We start from the raw sequence: 18,909 nt of genomic DNA on the forward strand, positions 1-18,909 counted from the left end.
ATAGGTATTTTATAAAGTGAAAGTCACTAACTATTGGAGTCAATTTTCATTGTATTAAATTCAATTGATTAGACTAATAATTGAATAAATACTTTTAGCACTAAACTTGACACGAGATATTCCATATGTAATTTTCAATACTTCTTTTCTAACATGTATGGTACAAACTAGTATAATCAGTTGATAGCATTCTAAACTTAGCACTCATGGGAATTGAGGTATTTTTAAAAAGTATTATGAAAAATGACTACTAATAATTAAATAAAAAAAAAGGGCACCCCCCACAAGACTATTTTCCATTTCCAATAAAACCTCTTTGGTTTTTTTAGTGAGTGTCTTTGTGACGAGTTTAGGAAGTTAAAAAAGGGTGAGAGTTGAAGTAGAGTTAGCAATCAAAGAGAAGGCCACATGGGGAGAGCTGATTGGACAACTCCAAAGCTTCTTCTTCCACTTGTAAACCTTCCATGTTTCATCGTAGCATTGATTTGCTTTACAAGCTTGGGATTAACCACCGCCGACGACCCTATTCTTCATCCTGAAGAAGGTATGTATATATTATTATATTCCCACTTTCTTTGGGAGTTTCCCTCAGCAATGAAATTTTTATGAATGAATTGTAAATATCTAATGCAGTGAAGGCACTGAAAGCAATAGGGAAGAAGATAGAGAAAAAGGATTGGGATTTTGGGATAGATCCATGTAGTGGAAAAGGGAATTGGATGGCAAAAGGAGATGGAGATGAAGGATTTGAAAGCATTGTCATATGTAATTGCTCTTTCAACAACAACAAGACCTGCCATGTAGTAAGCATGTACTGCCTCTTATCTCCATTAATGCCTTCTTCTTCACCAACCTTTCATTTCTGATCTATTCTTGGCTTTTTAATTTCGAAATTAAGAACAAGAAGCAATTCCGGTGGAACCCAGAGTTTGAAAACCATGATTTAGTCATAGAATCACTCATCTTTGTCGGTTCTACACTCGTTTCTTTATCCATGGTTGGGTAATCTTTTGGTTTATTTTGATTTTTCATTTTTTAGATCAGAATCAGTTCCTGATAAGACTACTGTAGTTGTTTTGAGTGAAGTCCTTTTGGGATATCCAACTCCCACTTTTAAAATAATAATATTTATAAAAAATTATACCAATATTAAATCACAAGTAAAGTGAGTTTTGTTTGATTTAAGATTTCACATCAACAAATAAAAAAGTATAGAAGCACTCATAATTCAAATAAATTATAAAAATTAATATAAACAAATATAACTTTAGTTTGGTTTATAAAAAAAAAAACGCTTTAAGATAATATTTTTTTTATTTTCGGAATTAAATTAATATTCTGACAGTAAAATTATTAAATAATAATATTATTTTCTTAAAAAACTGATGTTTAAATTAGCGGGTAGACAAACGTCTAAATCATAAGCATGGGTTGGGGAGGGCCAAATACGCGGTGTTCTGGCCAAAACCCTTCAATGTGGTCAAACTTTTAAGCTCATTATTCATATTTTAAAGAGTTTTGGGGATGGTTGGTAAGGCAAAGATCTCGAGCCCTTCAATGCTTGGATTTGAGTTTTATTAGTTAAAGTTAAAAATAAAATTTAAAATTTTATTAACTAATTATATTATTTAAAAATATTAAATTTAATGTACATAAGAGGTAGAAGATAATTACTAAAATATTATTGTATTTTTGTGGGATTGATTTTCATAAGTAATAGCAAGTTTGTTTACCAACCATAAAAAGAAAACAAATCATATTTCTTGAGCAAGTCAGTTACATCAGAAAATAAATATATTGTTTAAGTGTAAAATTAAAATAAAATGTTCCTTTAATCCCATCCATTTTGATTTTTAGTAGTAAAAAGTTTAAACTTTCATCTCTTATTCTTTAAATTTTATTATGGGATAAAACTTTCAGTTTTAAAATGTATTTTTGTAAAATATTTATAATAATTGTGATTAAAAATAAAAAAGTTTGATCCTTGTGACCTTTTTTGGGAAAGAGAGTATAAAATTAAATAAATTGTAGAAATTGATTTAACGAATTTAACTGTGATCAGTTAAATTAAGATTAAAATTGTAAAATTTTAAAAAAAGTATTTAATTCAAATTAGAATACAAAAGTAATTTTAAATGGCAGAATTTGACCAAACCACTTCACTTATTCTTCTCTTAGTTCCCAACTATTTCAAGTACTCTGTTGTACCTTATAAGAAAAAAACAAAAACTATCTGTCAATTGGAACAGGTGCCAAGTAGAAACCCCATTAGGGGATAGAAATTGTCCAGAAAACTGTTGCAAAAATTTCCAAAAATGGGGAAAAAGAACAAACACAAAACATGTATATACTCGTAAGGAGCATTTCATATGTAATTTTTTATTATATATAATCCTGAACTTATACGGTAAGAATTCACTAGTCACATCACTTATAATTCCATCTATAAGTACGGAGTAAATTAAATATTCTATGCTTGCAAACCAGTCAAATCAAACTCCAGTAGTCTGAATTATCAAGCTAGCTAAGTTTGACTATCCTAACATTTGGTTGTCATGAATGTCATTGAGTTTCTTTTATAATATATATTTAATGAAACTTTTTGGATTTTGCTTAACTCAGATACAGCCTAATATGGACTTTATATACATTTTGGTGAACCCTAAATAATTTTAAATTCTGATAAATTAATTAATGGTGCAAAGTTTTGTAGGTGATAATTATATGCTCATGTTTAATGGTATTAGAGAAAATTTTGGTGATGATATGTGTCCATCCAGAAATATTGTGGTACAATAACATTAGACAAATACCAGTCCTCTTGGAATCATTGATTGTAACTGTTTGAGAATCAAACCAATGTCTTGTTTTGGTAATAAGGACAGGGGTTCTCCAGGTTTGGCTTGTGCCTAATCCCGTCTGATCGATATCAAGGACACACTCTGCCACATTGGCCTGGTGTTTCAAGGTTTTATTTTTGGAACACTTTCGCAGGAATTGAACTCGGGTTGACAGTCTTCATACTCTAGTTTGAACACCTAGGAACCATTGATATATGCGAACGTTCTCGGGTTTATTGGTGAATGTGATGGCAAAATGTTATGACGTGTTTTGAGGTTGATAGTTCAGCTCATCAAATTGAGATTGAAATCCATTCTAGTTATGGATATGGAAATCTAACGATTTGTTAGATATTCGTCTCTCTTTTAAGTGTTTTTTTATTATTATAAGAAAACCAAAGGAAAGAAATAAAAGTGTAATATAACCCTTATTTAAGAATTCAAATTAAGGTTCGATTGAAATTTCCCTTCCATTATTATTAGTCAAAACTGATAGGGGTTGTAGATCTTCACAAAGTTATTCTCTTTTATCAATACAATTGGATAAATATTTTCAAACGTTTCACCAACATTCAATATTTTTTAAAAATAACCTAGTAAGTTGAAGGTTTTCTTGATGAAGTTAAAAAAATAATGAGTTGTCGAAAGGGTTAACAAATAAGATGAGCCAGTGAAGTCATTTGCGATTGCATGAAGTTTTTCAAGATGGATTTAGGAGAGTTTAATTCATGGGATAAGGAATAGAGATTGGTATAAGCTGCCATAGTTTGGTTTTGTTCAATTAGAAAGGCTAACTTCGCATCCACCATAAAGCAATTTACCTGTTTACCAACAATTGTTTTATCCATTCCATCACGCATTTGGTCGAACAGTTGAGTTTTCGTTTCATGAATACTTTCATGAACATGCTGCAACATACAACCAAGCATCTGATCAATCATATTGCATATGCTTGAGCTTCTTGCTTATTTCTACTCTGCTGACCACTGTTTTGCCATTGTTGGCTCTTGATACCAAATTGTTACAACCGTGTGTTTGAGATTGATAGGCCAGTTCATTGAAGGGAGATTGAAACTTTATGACTTGTAGAGACTCGGATCTCTTAGGCTTTTCTTTTTGACAAAAGTTCTGCTTAGGGTGTTACGGTTTAATACACCCGACCAATCTTATTATGTAAAAGAGAAAATTCATTAGTGGAAAGTAAATAAACTGAAATAAAAACATATTGAAAAGACCTTAGAGAAAAAATAAAAGTAATATAGGCCTTAATTCAAAAACACTCAAATTAATGGCCTTTTCTAATATATATTTGGCCTGTAACACAATTTATTTGCTCAATGGAAAATTCAAACATGACTGAAACTTTAAAAGACTCTTTCAAGGAACATGAAAATGTTGAGGCTAAAGTAAAAAGGAGAGTGGCAATTCACATAGTGATACAGTGTGGTGAGCCGTTTATGGTGGTGATTCGATAGAGTTTTTGTATAAGAGAGGGAAATCTACCTCTAATGGCGGAGGAGTATATATAGGTAAGGTTGGTCACTCCTTGCGGTTAGGCCTTGATACATGTTCACGCGTTTCTTGTATTGCTCTTCTCTTTAGGGGACCTTTTAGCCAGGCTGCCATGAGATTGTTGTATTTGACAATCAGACTGTGAATAGACTTGTGTGATCTTGTTCAAGTCCCATGTGCTATCCAAGTAGGAGGGGGGGTTGACATCTATTTTGGCAAGGTAGACTAAAGGAGTGTCCTACGTGCTAGCGAGGATCATGGTTGGTGAGATACCGATGGGGGTGACGTGATATCAGGCATGATTGGTGAGGTCCCTCCTTGGCAAGTTATGTACAACAATTGCTCATAAAGTGACATTCCCAAGGCAAGATTATGATGCTTTATATTCCTGCATTGAGGTGAAGAAAATCTTGACAACTTGTGCACGAGTGGAATGTGTAGGAAACAAAGATTACGTGTTGCACATGTGTTTTGCAAGCATCCTAACTTTGGTTTTGTCATAGGAGGGAGTTTTTTTAAACATGTCATTTTGAAATCGTGTTGAACACACTTTCTCCTTGACATAAATAGGGCTTTGAAAATTTTAAAATTCTCACTTTGCTATTTTTGAGAACTTGGAGAGCACTTAAGCGAAAAGGTCTTTAAGAGTTGAGATTTTCTTGGTGGGTGATTATGCGTGCACGGTGTACACATGGTCTGCCTCTTCAGGTTTGTTGAAAGCAATGCCTCATCAAGCACACGGCCTCTCAGCAGAGTTAGGAAACAAAATCCCCACCAAGAACAATACTGACCTGCTAAGGGATCCATCAACTCTCGACGTCGTTTCAAAAATTTTTCCTGAAGTAGTCGGTCTCCCCTCAATAGAATACAAGTATGAAGGAATGTCAATGTTGTTTTCTTTCAAGGTATTCTAATTTGGTGTTGAAAGTTTTTGCAGATCTTTAACTGCTTTGAATATATCGGCAACTTTACCACCAGATTTTTCCAAGCTCCGACACCTGAAAGTGCTGTAAGCAAATCCTTTTGTTTAGTTGACTTTAACTATAACAATAGGATACTCTTTTTCTTCTTTCCTTTCTAGATTATATATCTAAAACATATCATTTGGTGCTTATATCATTAATAATTCCTTTTTTTCTGATTTTTTAGGGACCTAAGTCGGAACTATTTCACAGGTACTATTCCTCGAGAATGGACTACCTTGAAGTTGGAAACGCTGTAAGCATCCTACTATCTTCATACTGTTATGTATAATTATGTTGTAATTGGTCAAACTATATGCTTATGTTAGATCAATTTTGCAGCTCTTTTATGGGGAACCGGTTGTCTGGTCCTTTCCCAAAAGTTCTCACCAACATCACTAGCCTCACAAACCTGTATGCATAAGTTATTATTGTTTATATTTCTGTTTTGTTAAAAAGATATTCTTAAGTTCGTTTTGATTTTATCATATAGCTTGGACACTTCTACTTATCTTAATGATCTCATGAAGGATCATTTCAATTTTCTTTGACTTGAACTGAATACTATCTAATTCCACCTTTTCAGGTCTATTGAAGGAAACAACTTTTCCGGATCCATTCCTCCAGAGATTGGAAAGTTGATAAATTTACAGAAACTGTAATTCATTTCATCATTTCTTGTGAGCAGAAGCACTCAATTTCGAGTCACCCCGATTTTTTTTTTTTTTTTGTTCTGTAGTTAACATTGCTATTTTTTTCTCTCTTTAGTACTCTGTCATCGAATGCCTTCAGTGGAGAACTGCCAGTAGAACTTGCCAAGTTGATCAACTTGACTGATATGTAAGCAGACAATTTCGATGTCCAAAATTGTTTAATTTATAGTTGCTAGATCTATGAGTTGATGGTCAATAGCATGAATCGTTTACACCAAAGCAGAGTTTAGGTAGTATTGATCCTGACAAGTTCCATTTTCTGGCAGTTTTTTCTTGTCTTTTTGAAGTATATTTTTTAAGACTTCAATTCTATGTCGCTTTTTCTCATCATTTTTCTTGAAGAACCTGTGCCCATACCTGGACATTGGTATAGGTATATGATCCTTGAAGGACTCTCCGACTACATGAAAATCTTGAACATACTCATGTCAGACAAATATCATGTCTCACACTCACACCCAAATCCTAGTAACATTGCTTTAATTCATACTGGTACTCCTAAGCAGTAATGCTCACTTTCTTTGCCACTGTACTAGTAGTAGCTATAATGCTCAGTTTCATTGCACACTACTAAAGAATCGGTTCTTTGTTTAGAAATTTAATCATCATCAAATTAAGTAACCTTCTTCTTTTATCCTTGTCTTAGCAGCTGATTGTGGTAACAAGGACTTTATCAATTGCCTGTTTATCCAACCACAATTCTCTCTGTTCTTTCTCTAGTCATTTTGTTAATTATCATAATTATGATCTATGGAATAGTTCAAAATTATGCCCTTGGCATCTTTTACTTTTGTTCATGAAAATATTGATCTAGAGCATATTTTCTACGATCCTTACAAGCTTTTCTTTATTTGAAATGTTTTAGGAGAATAAATGACAATAACTTTTCAGGAAAGATACCTGATTTCATCAGTAACTGGAAGCAGATTCAAAAACTGTAAGTTTTCAACTTTAAGCCTGGTATTTTGTAAGGCCTTCCTTTTTGGTGCTATAATTTAATTTTATCGTTTCCTCTTTGCAGGCAGATTCAGGGTAGCTCTCTTGAGGGGCCAATACCCTCCAGCATTTCTGCACTGACTAGTTTATCTGATCTGTATGCAACCATGATAATTAATGTGGAGTTTGCTTTTTCCTTTTTCTTCTTAGATGAGTTCAGTAAATGATTGTTGATTTTTAATGATTGTTAGGAGGATTAGTGACTTAAAAGGCGCAAGATCTCCTTTCCCTCTGTTGCGTAACATGGACTCACTGAAGACATTGTTAGTGAAATCCTGTTGGCATTGCGTATTTTACTATTTGTGTTTCCAAATTTGCATAGGTGGTGATCTATGCTCTATTTCTTAGAATAAAATGAAATTGTCAAATGCAGGATACTAAGGAACTGCTTAATATATGGAGAAATCCCAGAGTATATTGGAGATATGAAGAAATTGAAAACCCTGTAAGTAGCATCAAGTTAGGGATCTATTGAAACCAAATTATTTCTAGTTCTATGATTTTTACATGTATGTTATGTTGATACCAAGCTAGCGCTGAAATTGTAGTGGCCTAACACAGGCATACTCAGTGTCATATACACATGTACATTTAAAGAAAGAAATGCTATTGATTAAGTTTGGAGTTTGCGTTGTCCTTATTCTCTAGTTGGGTCTTCCACATGCTACTTTGTATTATGTTGGATGCTTGTGGTTGCTCTTTGTTTTCCTATATGTGGTGTTGATGATGTCTTTGGTCCATTTCTTTAAGTTGTTTGTACTTTGTTGACATGAGTTGAAGCATCAAGTGGTGATATTCTGCACTGCTTAACTGTGGAGCCTGTTGTGGTGTTATATCCATATACACACAGGTTTACTCACTATCATATAAACATATACATCAAAAGAAAGATGTGCTATCGATTAAGTTTGGACTGGAATTTGCTTTGTCCTTATTCTCTAGTTGGGTCTCCCACATACTAATTTGTATTGGGTTGGATGTTTATGGCTTTGTTTTCCTATGGATGTTATCAATATCTTTGGCCAATTTGGTTAATTTGTTAGTAATTTTTCAACATGATTTGGAGTATTAAGTGGGGTCATTCCACACTGTTTGTGGTCTTATATCCTGGTTTGGCCTTTTACCCTATTGTCAATTTGTTTTAGGTTTGATGCATGACAAGACAGATGAAAAAGATTCCTTTTCTCTGAAATTCTCCAATAATATCATTTTTTCATTTTCTTCCTGGTTGGAGTAATTGAAGATTCACACATGCTTTGCTGTTATAATGCAGGGATCTCAGCTATAATAACTTGACCGGAGAAATTCCTGGATCATTCCACAAATTGACAAAAGCAGATTTCTTGTAAGAGGATATAATTGTTTTTAATAATTCTAATCAGCTTAAAGTCGTTGTAAAACAATGAGAGATTCTATTGTTTTATATTGTTGTTTGTTGGTGCTTCTGGTAGGTATTTGACCGGAAATCAGCTCACTGGTTCAGTGCCTCAGTGGATCGTGGAAAGAAATAAAAATGCGTATGTGTATATTACCTTTAGCTTTCTATTGCAATGTTGAAACCAGATTGTGTCCTAAGTTTCTGAGTCAAGTACTTGGTAAATTTTGAACTACTCAATCATTTTTGTGATGCATGGTCCAACGGATGCTGATCTTCTAGCTAGTTCAGTCATCCGATGACTCCAAAGAATTGTTAATTCATCAAGTTTTGTATTGTCAAGATATTGCCCCTGGAATTACAAAAACTTACAATGAATATGGCTATATTTTCTTTGATTTTCATCCACAGGGATTTGTCTTACAATAATTTCACATGGGAGCCTGCAAGTCCAATAGAATGTCCTCGAGGGAGTGTGTGAGTTATCTTTTAAGATATATTTGTTTAATATCATCAACAAGCATGTATAAATTGAAGTACTAATATGAACATTTTTCCAGGAACTTGGTTGAGAGCTACTCAACATCAGTAGATAAATTGTAAGAATTTTGTGCCTTTATTTTTCAGATATTCTATTGAGTTGCTGTGGCTGTTTTGAATTGCTCATGGCTTTGTAATTCATGCAATTCGCCTCAGTAAAAGCGTATTGATTATCTTTAGGCTTTCCTATCTTGGTGCAGAAGTAGGGTTCCTTCATGTCTAAGGCACAAGTTCCCATGTTCTGTTTCATCTAAACAATGTAAGTCAATTTTCAGAGCTTGCTTCTTTTTGGAATTGAAACATATGGAACTCTCCTTCAATGTTAGACGCATTCTGACTTTAGAAATGTGCTAGGACCATAGGAAACTGGGTATACATATTGATGAGATTAACTTTATGCAAGAAAAGAGCCTAAAGACAATAATAGTTTATCCGTAACCTCATTGAATTTAACAAAAATTTTGATAAAATTTCTAGTAGCCCTCTTTTTTTTTTTTTTTTTTTGGATAAATGGTGATTTTATTATCCAAAGAAGCAGAATTCTGCTACATTAAAACATCAAAAACTTGAAAACAACAATACATTCCTATGCAGACTACTCTAGTATATTCCAAACTGTACATAATTGAAAATTAACTACATCAAATCTATCAATGCTTTTACCACTAAGTCGAATTGCAACTAATTCCTTTATAGAATTCAAGATCTCACTCTCATTCCTTTGCTTCCCCTTGAATTGCCTTCTGTTACGTTCTTCCCAAATCAAGTAAACATACGCATTCCAGGCAGTCCTCACTATAATTGCAATGAGGGTCTTGCCTTTAAGCTTTATATAAGCCCACTGTAATTCCCTCTGCCAATCCATGATCTCTCTGTCAATCCTGTATAATCCAAGAATAGATTTCCATATGCCTTTTGAATATGAGCATTCAAAGAAAAGATGATTCCTGGTCTCTAACTCACTGTTAGATAACTTGCACTACCCATCATTGATAATACCCAACTGAACAAGCTTGTCTTTTGTCCGAATTCTTCCCAAAATGACCATCCAGGTAACAACTGCATGTTTTGGGATATGTAATGGCAACCAAATCAGTTTATGCCACTGTACTTTGCACCTTTTCTCTCTAACCTCATTCCAAATTATACTTACCGAAGCCTTATTTGGATCAGAAAACATGCTTTGAACTTGAGTTGCTTCATCTCTCATCTTGAAAAGCTTCCTCAAACACCAAATCATATTACTTCTGCATTCAAATTGCCCAAAATCTGCATCTTTAATGATGTAAGCTCTTATCCTAGCAACCCATAAAGAGCCTTCACCGGCAAGAATATTTCTGATCAATTGAAGAATGCAAGCCTTGTTCCAACTATAGAGATCTGTCAACCCCAGACCACCCTCTGATTTCAAAGAACATATTTGATTCCAACTTATTTTGGCTCCAGTTGCAGAAGACTCTTTCCCCTTCCTGAAGATTCTGGTACACATCTGATTGATCTTATGTATTACAGCTTTTAGAAGAATAAGTTGTTTGCACCAATAATTTGAAATATTGAATAGCACAGCTTGAATCAACTGCAGTCTCCCAGCACAACTAAGTTGTCTAGAGGACCAATGACCGATCCTTGCTCTAATCTTTGCAATAAGTGGCTGACAATCCTTTTCAGTTAACTTCCTAGTCACTATAGGGACCGCCAAATATCTAACAGGCAGCCTCCCTAACTTAAACCCAGAGATTCTCTGAATACGTTCCTACTCCATGGGATGAATACCAGTGGCAAACAGTTCACTCTGATGAAATTAGAGATGAATACTCTAATTTATTGAGGAAAAAACTCTCTCAAAGTATATATTTCTTAGAAATATGTACAACCATATATACATGTAGGATTTAACAACTAAGGAAATAATATCTCTTAATTAGAATCTCTAAAAAATATCAGCTGTAATCTCTAAGGATACTATTTAATAATATCAAATAATCAAAGATTCTCAACACACTCTTTCCTGCATTCAACTTCACACCGGAAAGCAAATAGAACTGTGATAACACACTCTGAACTCCAATGACAGAATCCAAAGTTCCCTTAAAAGAAATCAATAGATCATCTGCAAAACACAAATGTGTCATCCCAATCCTATGGCATTTAGGATGAAAATGGAAAATTCCTTTTGCCACAGCAACACCAAGAATCTTGGAGAGGATATTCATGGACAAGAAAAATAGATAGGGGAATAATGGATCCCCTTGTCTAATCCCTCTAGCACCCTTAAAAAAACCAACCAAGCTTCCATTGAAAGAAATAGAGAATCTTGAAGTAGTAAAACAAGCTTTAAACCATTACTTAAACTGACTAGGCAACCCCATAGCCTCAAGAACAGCAAGGATGAAGTCCCAACTAAGAGTGTCAAATGCTTTCTGTAAATCAATCTTTAAAGCATACCTGGTTGAGAGAGTTCTTCTAGCATAACCTTTTACCAGTTCCTGAGCCAGCAGAGTATTATAAACAATGTTTCTGCCCTGCACAAATGCACTTTGACTCAGAGAAATCATTCCAGGAAAGTATATGGCCAACCTCTTCCTAGAACTTTTGTAATACTTTTATAGACTACTGAACAGCAAGAAATAGGTCTAAAATCCTTGACTTGATTTGGATTTATAGTGTTTGGAACAAGAACAATTGCAGTAGCATTAAAAGCAGGAAGCATTACTGAAGTAGAGAAAAATTGCTTCATGGCTTCAATGAAATCCTTACCAACAATAGACCAAGCAACTTTGAAGAAGAAAGATGTATATCCTTCAGGACCAGGAGCCTTCTCATTCCCTTGATAAATATGGCAGACTTGATTTCTACAGCAGTAACCTCTTTAATCAAAGCAGCACTAGCTTCAAGGGACAAAGAATACTGCAATAATTCCTTCAACAATTCAACTGAACAACCAGAAACATTTGTATTAGTAGTTCCAATGAGATTGGTATAAAATCTGATGACTTCAGAAGACATTTGTTGAAATGACGCCAACCAGTTACCCTTTTCATCATGAAGAACCTGATTGTCTGCTTTTTCAACTTGGTAGACACAACGGAGTGAAAAAAAATTGTATTTTGGTCACCTTTTATCCATTTTACTTTTGCCTTTTGTCTGTAAAAAGGTTTGTCAGCTTTTTCCAATTCTAATTACTCTCCCCAAATCTTTTTTTTCAGCTTCAATAGTACCAATATTAGCATTCGCAAATAGATTGACACTCATAGGATCTCACTGAACAGGTTCCTGCCAAGAAGCACTCACAACTCATAAAATCAGGATGCAAAGTCCAGAAGTTGAAGAATTTAAATGGTTTGGGCTTAGCAGCAGGGGCTGACTTCTCAAGCCATAGAATAGCTGGACAGTGATTAGAGACACCAGGAGGTTGAAATTCAACAAAAGACTCAATAAAGTTATCTAGCTTGGATTGACCAGTACTCGATCAAGTTTCCTTGCTAAAAATCTTTCACTTTGATGATTAGACCAAGTAAAGATAGGACCATGGCAAGGATGATCCAACACTCCTAAATTCCCCAAACAGTCTTGAAACTCACTCATGTCAGCTGTTATCATCTGAACTCCACCATCATACTCGGAACTCTGATGAGGATGAACTATAACATTGAAATCACCTCCAATGACCCAAGGGTTATGGCCAACAGTTTGCTCAAACACTTTCAACTGATGCCAAAGACTTCTTGTAGCAATTCCATCATTGCATCCATACACAGCAGTGACAAACACATTTATATCTTTAAAGCACACACTACATGAAATCCTTTGATCATTAACAGAAAGAACATTTAAAGCAACCTCTTTTCTCCAAAGAACCCAAATCCTTCCATTTACAGCTTCATTATAATTGAAAAAACTATGCCAGCTATTAAAATGTTTGTTAATAGTAGCTTGAGAATTTGCTGCTTCACTCTAGTCTCCAAAAGACAAATAATATCCACATTCAAACTAACTAATTTATTCACTCTAGTCCTCTTTTTGTCTTACTAAAGATTTAACTTTTGATGACCAGGAATACATTAGAAGCCTATTTTTCATGTTTACTTTATTAGTAATTGTAATGTCAAATTCTTTCTTGAACTAACAATGATTTGAATTTAGGCTTTATTTTTTTTTCTCCAGTATTATGGACTCTAAATTATGTAGTGCAATGCCAATTTATACGATTCCTAACCAGAATGTCTAATTATCTTCCTTTCCTGCTAAGAAAATCTTTTAAATTCCATCAAAATGTTGGTTATTCACAGATAAGTACTCATTGCACATTAATTGTGGAGGGAAGGAACTAAACATCAGTGGTGATACCACATATGAAGCTGATATTGAACCAAGAGGAGCTTCTATGTTTTACCCAGGGCATGGCTGGGCATTAAGCAGCAGTGGAAACTTCATGGATAATGATATTGATGCGGATGAATACATCGTTACCAATACTTCTTCTTTGTCCAATGTCTCTGCAATCCATTCAGCACTATATACAACAGCTCGTATTTCTCCCCTCTCTCTCACTTATTATGGACTCTGCCTAATGAAAGGGAACTACACTGTTAGTCTACTCTTTGCTGAAATTATTTTTAAAAGCGATCGATCCTTTTACAGCCTTGGCAAACGTATATTTGATGTCTATATCCAGGTAACTAAACTTTCCTGAATACGTGGTTTACATATAAGAAAAATTAAAGAAACAAATATTGGTTTACATTTGAGAATTTCATCTCCTAACTTTATAATATGTATTCTTTCAGGATGAATTGGTGCTGAAAGATTTTAATATTGAAGAGGAAGCTGGTGGTACTGGTAAGCCCATTGTAAAGAACTTTACGGTTGTCCTAACAACACATACATTAAAAATCCACTTTTACTGGGCTGGAAGAGGGACTACAGGCATACCAGCAAGGGGGATGTATGGCCCTATTATTTCAGCTATATCAGTGGTTCCAAGTAAGTTGAAGCCAAACTCTAGAAATTCTTTTATTGTGCATTCTGTCATTAGTTTTGCAACAATTGACTTTTTTGCAGCTAAAAGGCTTGATCATACCAACCAAACTTCCCCGTCAACTACTATTAATAGTACTGGTTTATATATTTAACTGCTATCATTCTTGTTTGGTTCCTTGGATGGAGACTTTAGCAGTAGTTATCAATTCCATTAGTCATTGCCATCTAGATGATTCTACCAAAAAATACTAGTTGTTGTCTTACTCAGAACTTATGAGAAATACATGTACAATCTAACCGATTTAGCTTTTTTCTTTCCCATAAAATCCATTCAGCTGCAGTGGATACTATTTGCATTATGTTCAATCTATGCGGATCAAGTTAGTTGAAGTGGTCCTTGAAGAGTTTACACTTATGATGAAAAATATGATCTTAATGAAATTGCTGTTAGTTCTGTGATCTCCAGGGTTCAGTTTTGTTGACTTTTGATGATGTACATTCATTGGGGATAATATATTTTTTCTTAACCAGATTTTCGGCCCCCAATTATTGTTGGCAAAAGGAATTATCTTGTAGTGGTGGTTGGGGCAATATCTGCAGCCATAGTTATTGTCCTTATGGTCTTAGGTATCCTTTGGAGAAAAGGCCGGTTGGGAGGCAAAAACTCTGTTGAGAAAGGTATTCCACATTCTAATGAACTCGGTTCTTTATTGCCCTTGCTCAACTCCTAATCTGTTGACATTTGATATATATGCGCATATCATATATATAATATGTATGTATATGAGACCTTGTTGACCTGTACAAAACAGCAGGTAAAATATTGAAATTCTAGATGGCACTTGTTGAAGTCATTGTTAAAATTTATCTGACCTAAAATCCATTTTCTTGACTTCTAACCACATGTTTCTTTATCCCATTATTGTACACATCAATAGAAGAACATAACACTAATATCAGCATATATAACAAAATCATACATAAAATTTCTGAAGATACAAGATCTTGACTTCGTTGTTCATTTTCCAAAGTATAAAATGTTTGTCTGCAAAGGGAAATAATATGCATCATCTCCTGTCTTACAGAATTCTTCAGAGCTTTTCGTAGCAGATTGCTTTATTACACTTATCTGTTAACTGCATTAGAAAAAGGAAAAAAAAGCATAGGATTTCTGTTCAACTTTTATATTACGCATGTATTTCATGGTAGACAGGCTGCAGGTGAAATACTTTGTTGCAGCTTCTACTCGAGTTCCGTGACCTTATTTTGGATTGTTCAGTTTTGTGTCGTAGCTGTCAAAAATCATGACATGGATTAATTATCATGCAAAAAGATATTAAAATATTTTATGTAATTTCTTTGTTTATGACATCTAACGCTGGATTCATTTCAGAGCTGAGAGGCCTGGATCTGCAAACAGGAATTTTCAGTCTAAGACAGATTAAAGCTGCCACCAAGAACTTTGATACTGAAAACAAAATTGGCGAGGGTGGCTTTGGTTGCGTGTATAAGGTAAGTGAGTATATCAAAATGATATAGTTTTGACCATCTGTTAAAAATGTTCGTCATGGTCTCCTAGGGGACAGCTTAGCACTTACAGCTTTATGACTCCATCTAGGAGATCTTGAGTTCGTATCTTTAGGTCAGGGTTGGATTTGTAGGATGGAAGAGGTTTAAAAAATATATATTAGTTATGGTTTTCTACAAGTTGAACATAAAAAATCTATGATCAAACTCCAATGAATCAAAAGGATTTTATAGTCTAGTCTGTCAATGTTAATGTGCAGAGATGACACGAGATTATGATCCAAAGTTGGTCCGATAGATTACGTTTTAGCTAGGAACTTTTAAATTTTACTTTTAAAGCATTACTAACACTAGCCACTTCTTTCCTCAAATATATTCTGGGTGCATATAAGTGGTCATTTTTGTGTAGTCCTTGGATTTTCCTGTTGAGATGCATAGATTGTTGCAAAATGATTTTGAGGGCATTATATGTTACAGAAAATTTGTTATAAGAATGGAGCAGTAAAACGCTGCCATTGAAAATCTTATGTCAGTATATACCGTGCTTACAACCATGCCTTTGCATGATTAAAATTAAAAAACTCTTTAGTGTTTAAATACATAGTTGCTGCTTTCACTGCTGAATGCAGGGTCTATTATCAGATGGAACAGTTATTGCAGTGAAACAGCTTTCCTCAAAATCTAAGCAGGGAAATCGCGAATTCGTGAATGAAATAGGCATGATATCTGCACTGCAGCATCCAAATCTTGTGAAGTTGTATGGATGTTGTGTTGAAGGAAACCAGTTATTGCTAGTATACGAGTACATGGAAAATAACTGTCTATCTCGTGCTTTATTTGGTAAGATTAAACCTTCTAATTATCTATGATATGTAAACCCACACTTAAAATTCAACACTCAAATCTTGATTGGCTTTCGTTCTGCTTAACCATAGGGAAGAATGCTACATGCAAACTGAAACTGAACTGGCCAACCAGACAAAAGATTTGCCTTGGCATTGCCAGGGGTTTGGCCTACCTCCACGAAGAGTCTAGAATAAAAATTGTGCATAGGGATATTAAAACAAGTAACGTGTTGCTTGATAAGGATCTCAATGCAAAAATTTCTGATTTTGGTTTGGCAAAGCTAAATGAAGATGACAAAACTCACATCAGCACTCGTATAGCTGGGACCATGTAAGTTTTTTCATGAGAACTTTTTTCAGCTTTATAAATTTACTTCTAGTTATTAATGGCATACTTATGCAAGGAAATTGAATGTAGTGTGCTGACATCATAATGTGGGGGATTTTTATGGGCAGGTTTAATCTTAGGGTTAAATTATTTTTTGGGCTTGAACTTGGCAATTATTCCCATATTGAGGTCTAAACTTTTTTTTTGGTTAAAGTAAGGTATTAAACTTGACAATTGTTCCTTTAGGCTTGAACTTTTTTGGGTCTAAGTTAGGTCCTGAACTTGGCAATTGTTCTAACATTGGGGCTGAACTCTTTTTTTTTGTTCAAGTTAGTCCTTAATATTTCTTTGAAAATCCCAAAGTTCAGGTCCCAATGTGGAAACAATTGCCAAGTTCAGGGACTAAGTTGGACAAAAAAAGAGTTCAAGCACTAATGTGGAAACAGTTGGCTAGTTTAGGTCCAATGTGAGAACAATTATTAAGTTCAAAGCGTAACTTGGAAAAATAAGTACAAGCCCCAATATGGGCATAGTTACCTAGTTCAGGTCTCAAAAAATAATTTAACCCTTAATCTTACATGGCATTTGATGCATGCTAAATTTTTGCTCATAATTATTAAGTGTAAAGAACTAGTTACTCATAATTTTGATGCATGCTAATTTTTGCTCCGAAGTTACTAGTGGCACCCATGAGTATAATGAATATTAGTGTTGGTTAAATAAAATTAGCCCATGCAGTAACCGTTAATTGGTTTGTTCTTTGGTTCTGAAGTGGTTATATGGCCCCCGAGTATGCAATGCGTGGTTACCTAACCGACAAAGCTGATGTGTATAGCTTTGGTGTTGTTGCTTTGGAAATTGTTAGTGGAAAGAGCAATACAAACTACAGGCCTAGTGAGGACTTTGTTTACCTTCTTGACTGGGTAAATTAAATCTTTCCAGAAGTTCAATGCCATGTATATCATACAGAATCCAGGTAAAAGTACTATGGAAGCTACTGTACTAAGAGTTAGAGTGTATTTTGCTCCATTTGCTCAAAAAATGGACAAATTAGTCTCTGTATGTTAGATCAAAAAGCAAATTGGTAGTTTCTATTAAAAATTTCATCTATTTCTATTGTTAAAAACTGGTGTAGCTGACAAAATAATTACACAGTTACACATGGCATGCCACGTTTATCTCATATTGATATACAAGAACCAAAATTTAATAGTAGAAACAGATGCAATTTTTAACAGGAGGATCGGTTTGCTTTTTGATCTAATGTAAACAGACTAATTTGTCCATTTTTTGAGTAGAGAGGCAAAAATGCAATCCAATTATTAGTACAAGGACCTCCATAGTATTTTTACCCAGAATCCACCTGATGTTTTATGTTAAACTCTCTCTCTAAATCTTATTATTTCTCAGGCATATGTTTTGAGAGAGCGGGGAAGTTTGTTGGAGTTAGTCGATCCGGACTTGGGATCAGAGTACTCGTCGGAGGAGGCAATGGTCATGCTGAATGTGGCTCTCCTATGCACCAATGCATCTCCCACCCTGAGGCCTACCATGTCACAGGTAGTAAGCATGCTCGAAGGTCGAACAGCTGTTCAAGATCTCTTATCGGATCCGGGGTTTTCATCCATGGATTCAAAATTCAAGGCCTTGGTTAATCACTTTTGGCAAAATCCAAGCCAAACACTAAGCATGTCGACCAGTGGCACAGTTACTGATTCTGCAAGTTCTAATATAGAAATAGAAGAGAGCAGAAATCGTTGAGAGTTAATTCTGTTCAATCTGAGGTGCAACTTGTACCATTATTATTGTTTTTCTTTTATTGTTCTGGTTACATCTGAGCAAGGGTTCAAACCTTTATCCCTCTACTAGGCGAAGCTTTTATGTCTGCTGCTGCCACCGCCAACCCCGCGGTTGCATGTCATCATCATCGTCAACGTTGTTTATAGAATCAAAATCAAGTGTATATAGTAATGAAAATATTCATTGTTATACTAATGTACTTAATAATGTATTGTTGTGAAAATAACAAATAAAACGAACAAATAGTGGACTTATAAATAAATGTTGATAACTTTGTTTAAATATAATTAAATAATAAATAATCATAAATAAATGATAAAATTTTAAACCTTAACTCAATATTCTAAATTTGAGAGTTACCAATATTTATTTATAATAGATATGATTAATATTTAATTATGCTTAAATAAAATTATTAGTATTTATTTACAAGTCTTTTATATTTTGTTTAATTTAACGATGATGTTTAATGTTATAATTCATTGATTGTG

At 34.3% G+C, this 18,909-nt stretch overlaps 1 protein-coding gene across 3 annotated transcripts; it reads left to right on the forward strand.

Moving 5' to 3' along the window:
- Positions 1-291: 291 nt before the first annotated feature.
- On the forward strand, positions 292-18,680 carry LOC105798038 (probable LRR receptor-like serine/threonine-protein kinase At1g07650). 3 transcript variants are annotated; one of them, XM_012627919.2, is made up of 24 exons: positions 292-544; positions 634-811; positions 5,290-5,361; positions 5,502-5,570; positions 5,657-5,728; positions 5,901-5,972; positions 6,083-6,154; positions 6,893-6,964; positions 7,049-7,120; positions 7,215-7,286; positions 7,397-7,468; positions 8,297-8,368; positions 8,475-8,540; positions 8,810-8,875; positions 8,959-8,997; positions 9,139-9,197; positions 13,228-13,613; positions 13,726-13,921; positions 14,450-14,596; positions 15,312-15,430; positions 16,075-16,285; positions 16,381-16,621; positions 17,391-17,594; positions 18,029-18,148. In XM_012627919.2, exons 1-23 carry the CDS (start codon positions 409-411, stop codon positions 17,548-17,550), a joined length of 2,721 nt encoding a protein of 906 aa, XP_012483373.1. In that variant the 5' UTR covers positions 292-408; the 3' UTR covers positions 17,551-17,594; positions 18,029-18,148. The 3 variants fall into 3 exon arrangements, with proteins under 3 accessions (XP_012483373.1, XP_012483370.1, XP_052476370.1); XM_012627916.2 differs by having other exon boundaries at positions 296-544; positions 17,391-17,541; positions 18,029-18,680; XM_052620410.1 differs by lacking the exons at positions 292-544; positions 634-811; positions 5,290-5,361; positions 5,502-5,570; positions 5,657-5,728 and having other exon boundaries at positions 5,926-5,994; positions 17,391-17,541; positions 18,029-18,680.
- The last annotated feature ends 229 nt before the right edge of the window (positions 18,681-18,909 follow it).

Source organism: Gossypium raimondii, chromosome 9, assembly GCF_025698545.1.
Source record: "Gossypium raimondii isolate GPD5lz chromosome 9, ASM2569854v1, whole genome shotgun sequence".
NCBI lineage: Eukaryota > Viridiplantae > Streptophyta > Magnoliopsida > Malvales > Malvaceae > Gossypium > Gossypium raimondii.

Coding starts and splice junctions, on each gene's coding strand:
- LOC105798038 (XM_012627916.2), top strand. CDS start 409: ATGGGGAGAGCTGATTGGACAACTCCAAAGCTTCTTCTTCCACTTGTA. Junction 7,121..7,214: donor CTGACTAGTTTATCTGATCT/GTATGCAACCAT, acceptor AATGATTGTTAG/GAGGATTAGTGACTTAAAAG. Junction 7,287..7,396: donor ATGGACTCACTGAAGACATT/GTTAGTGAAATC, acceptor TGTCAAATGCAG/GATACTAAGGAACTGCTTAA.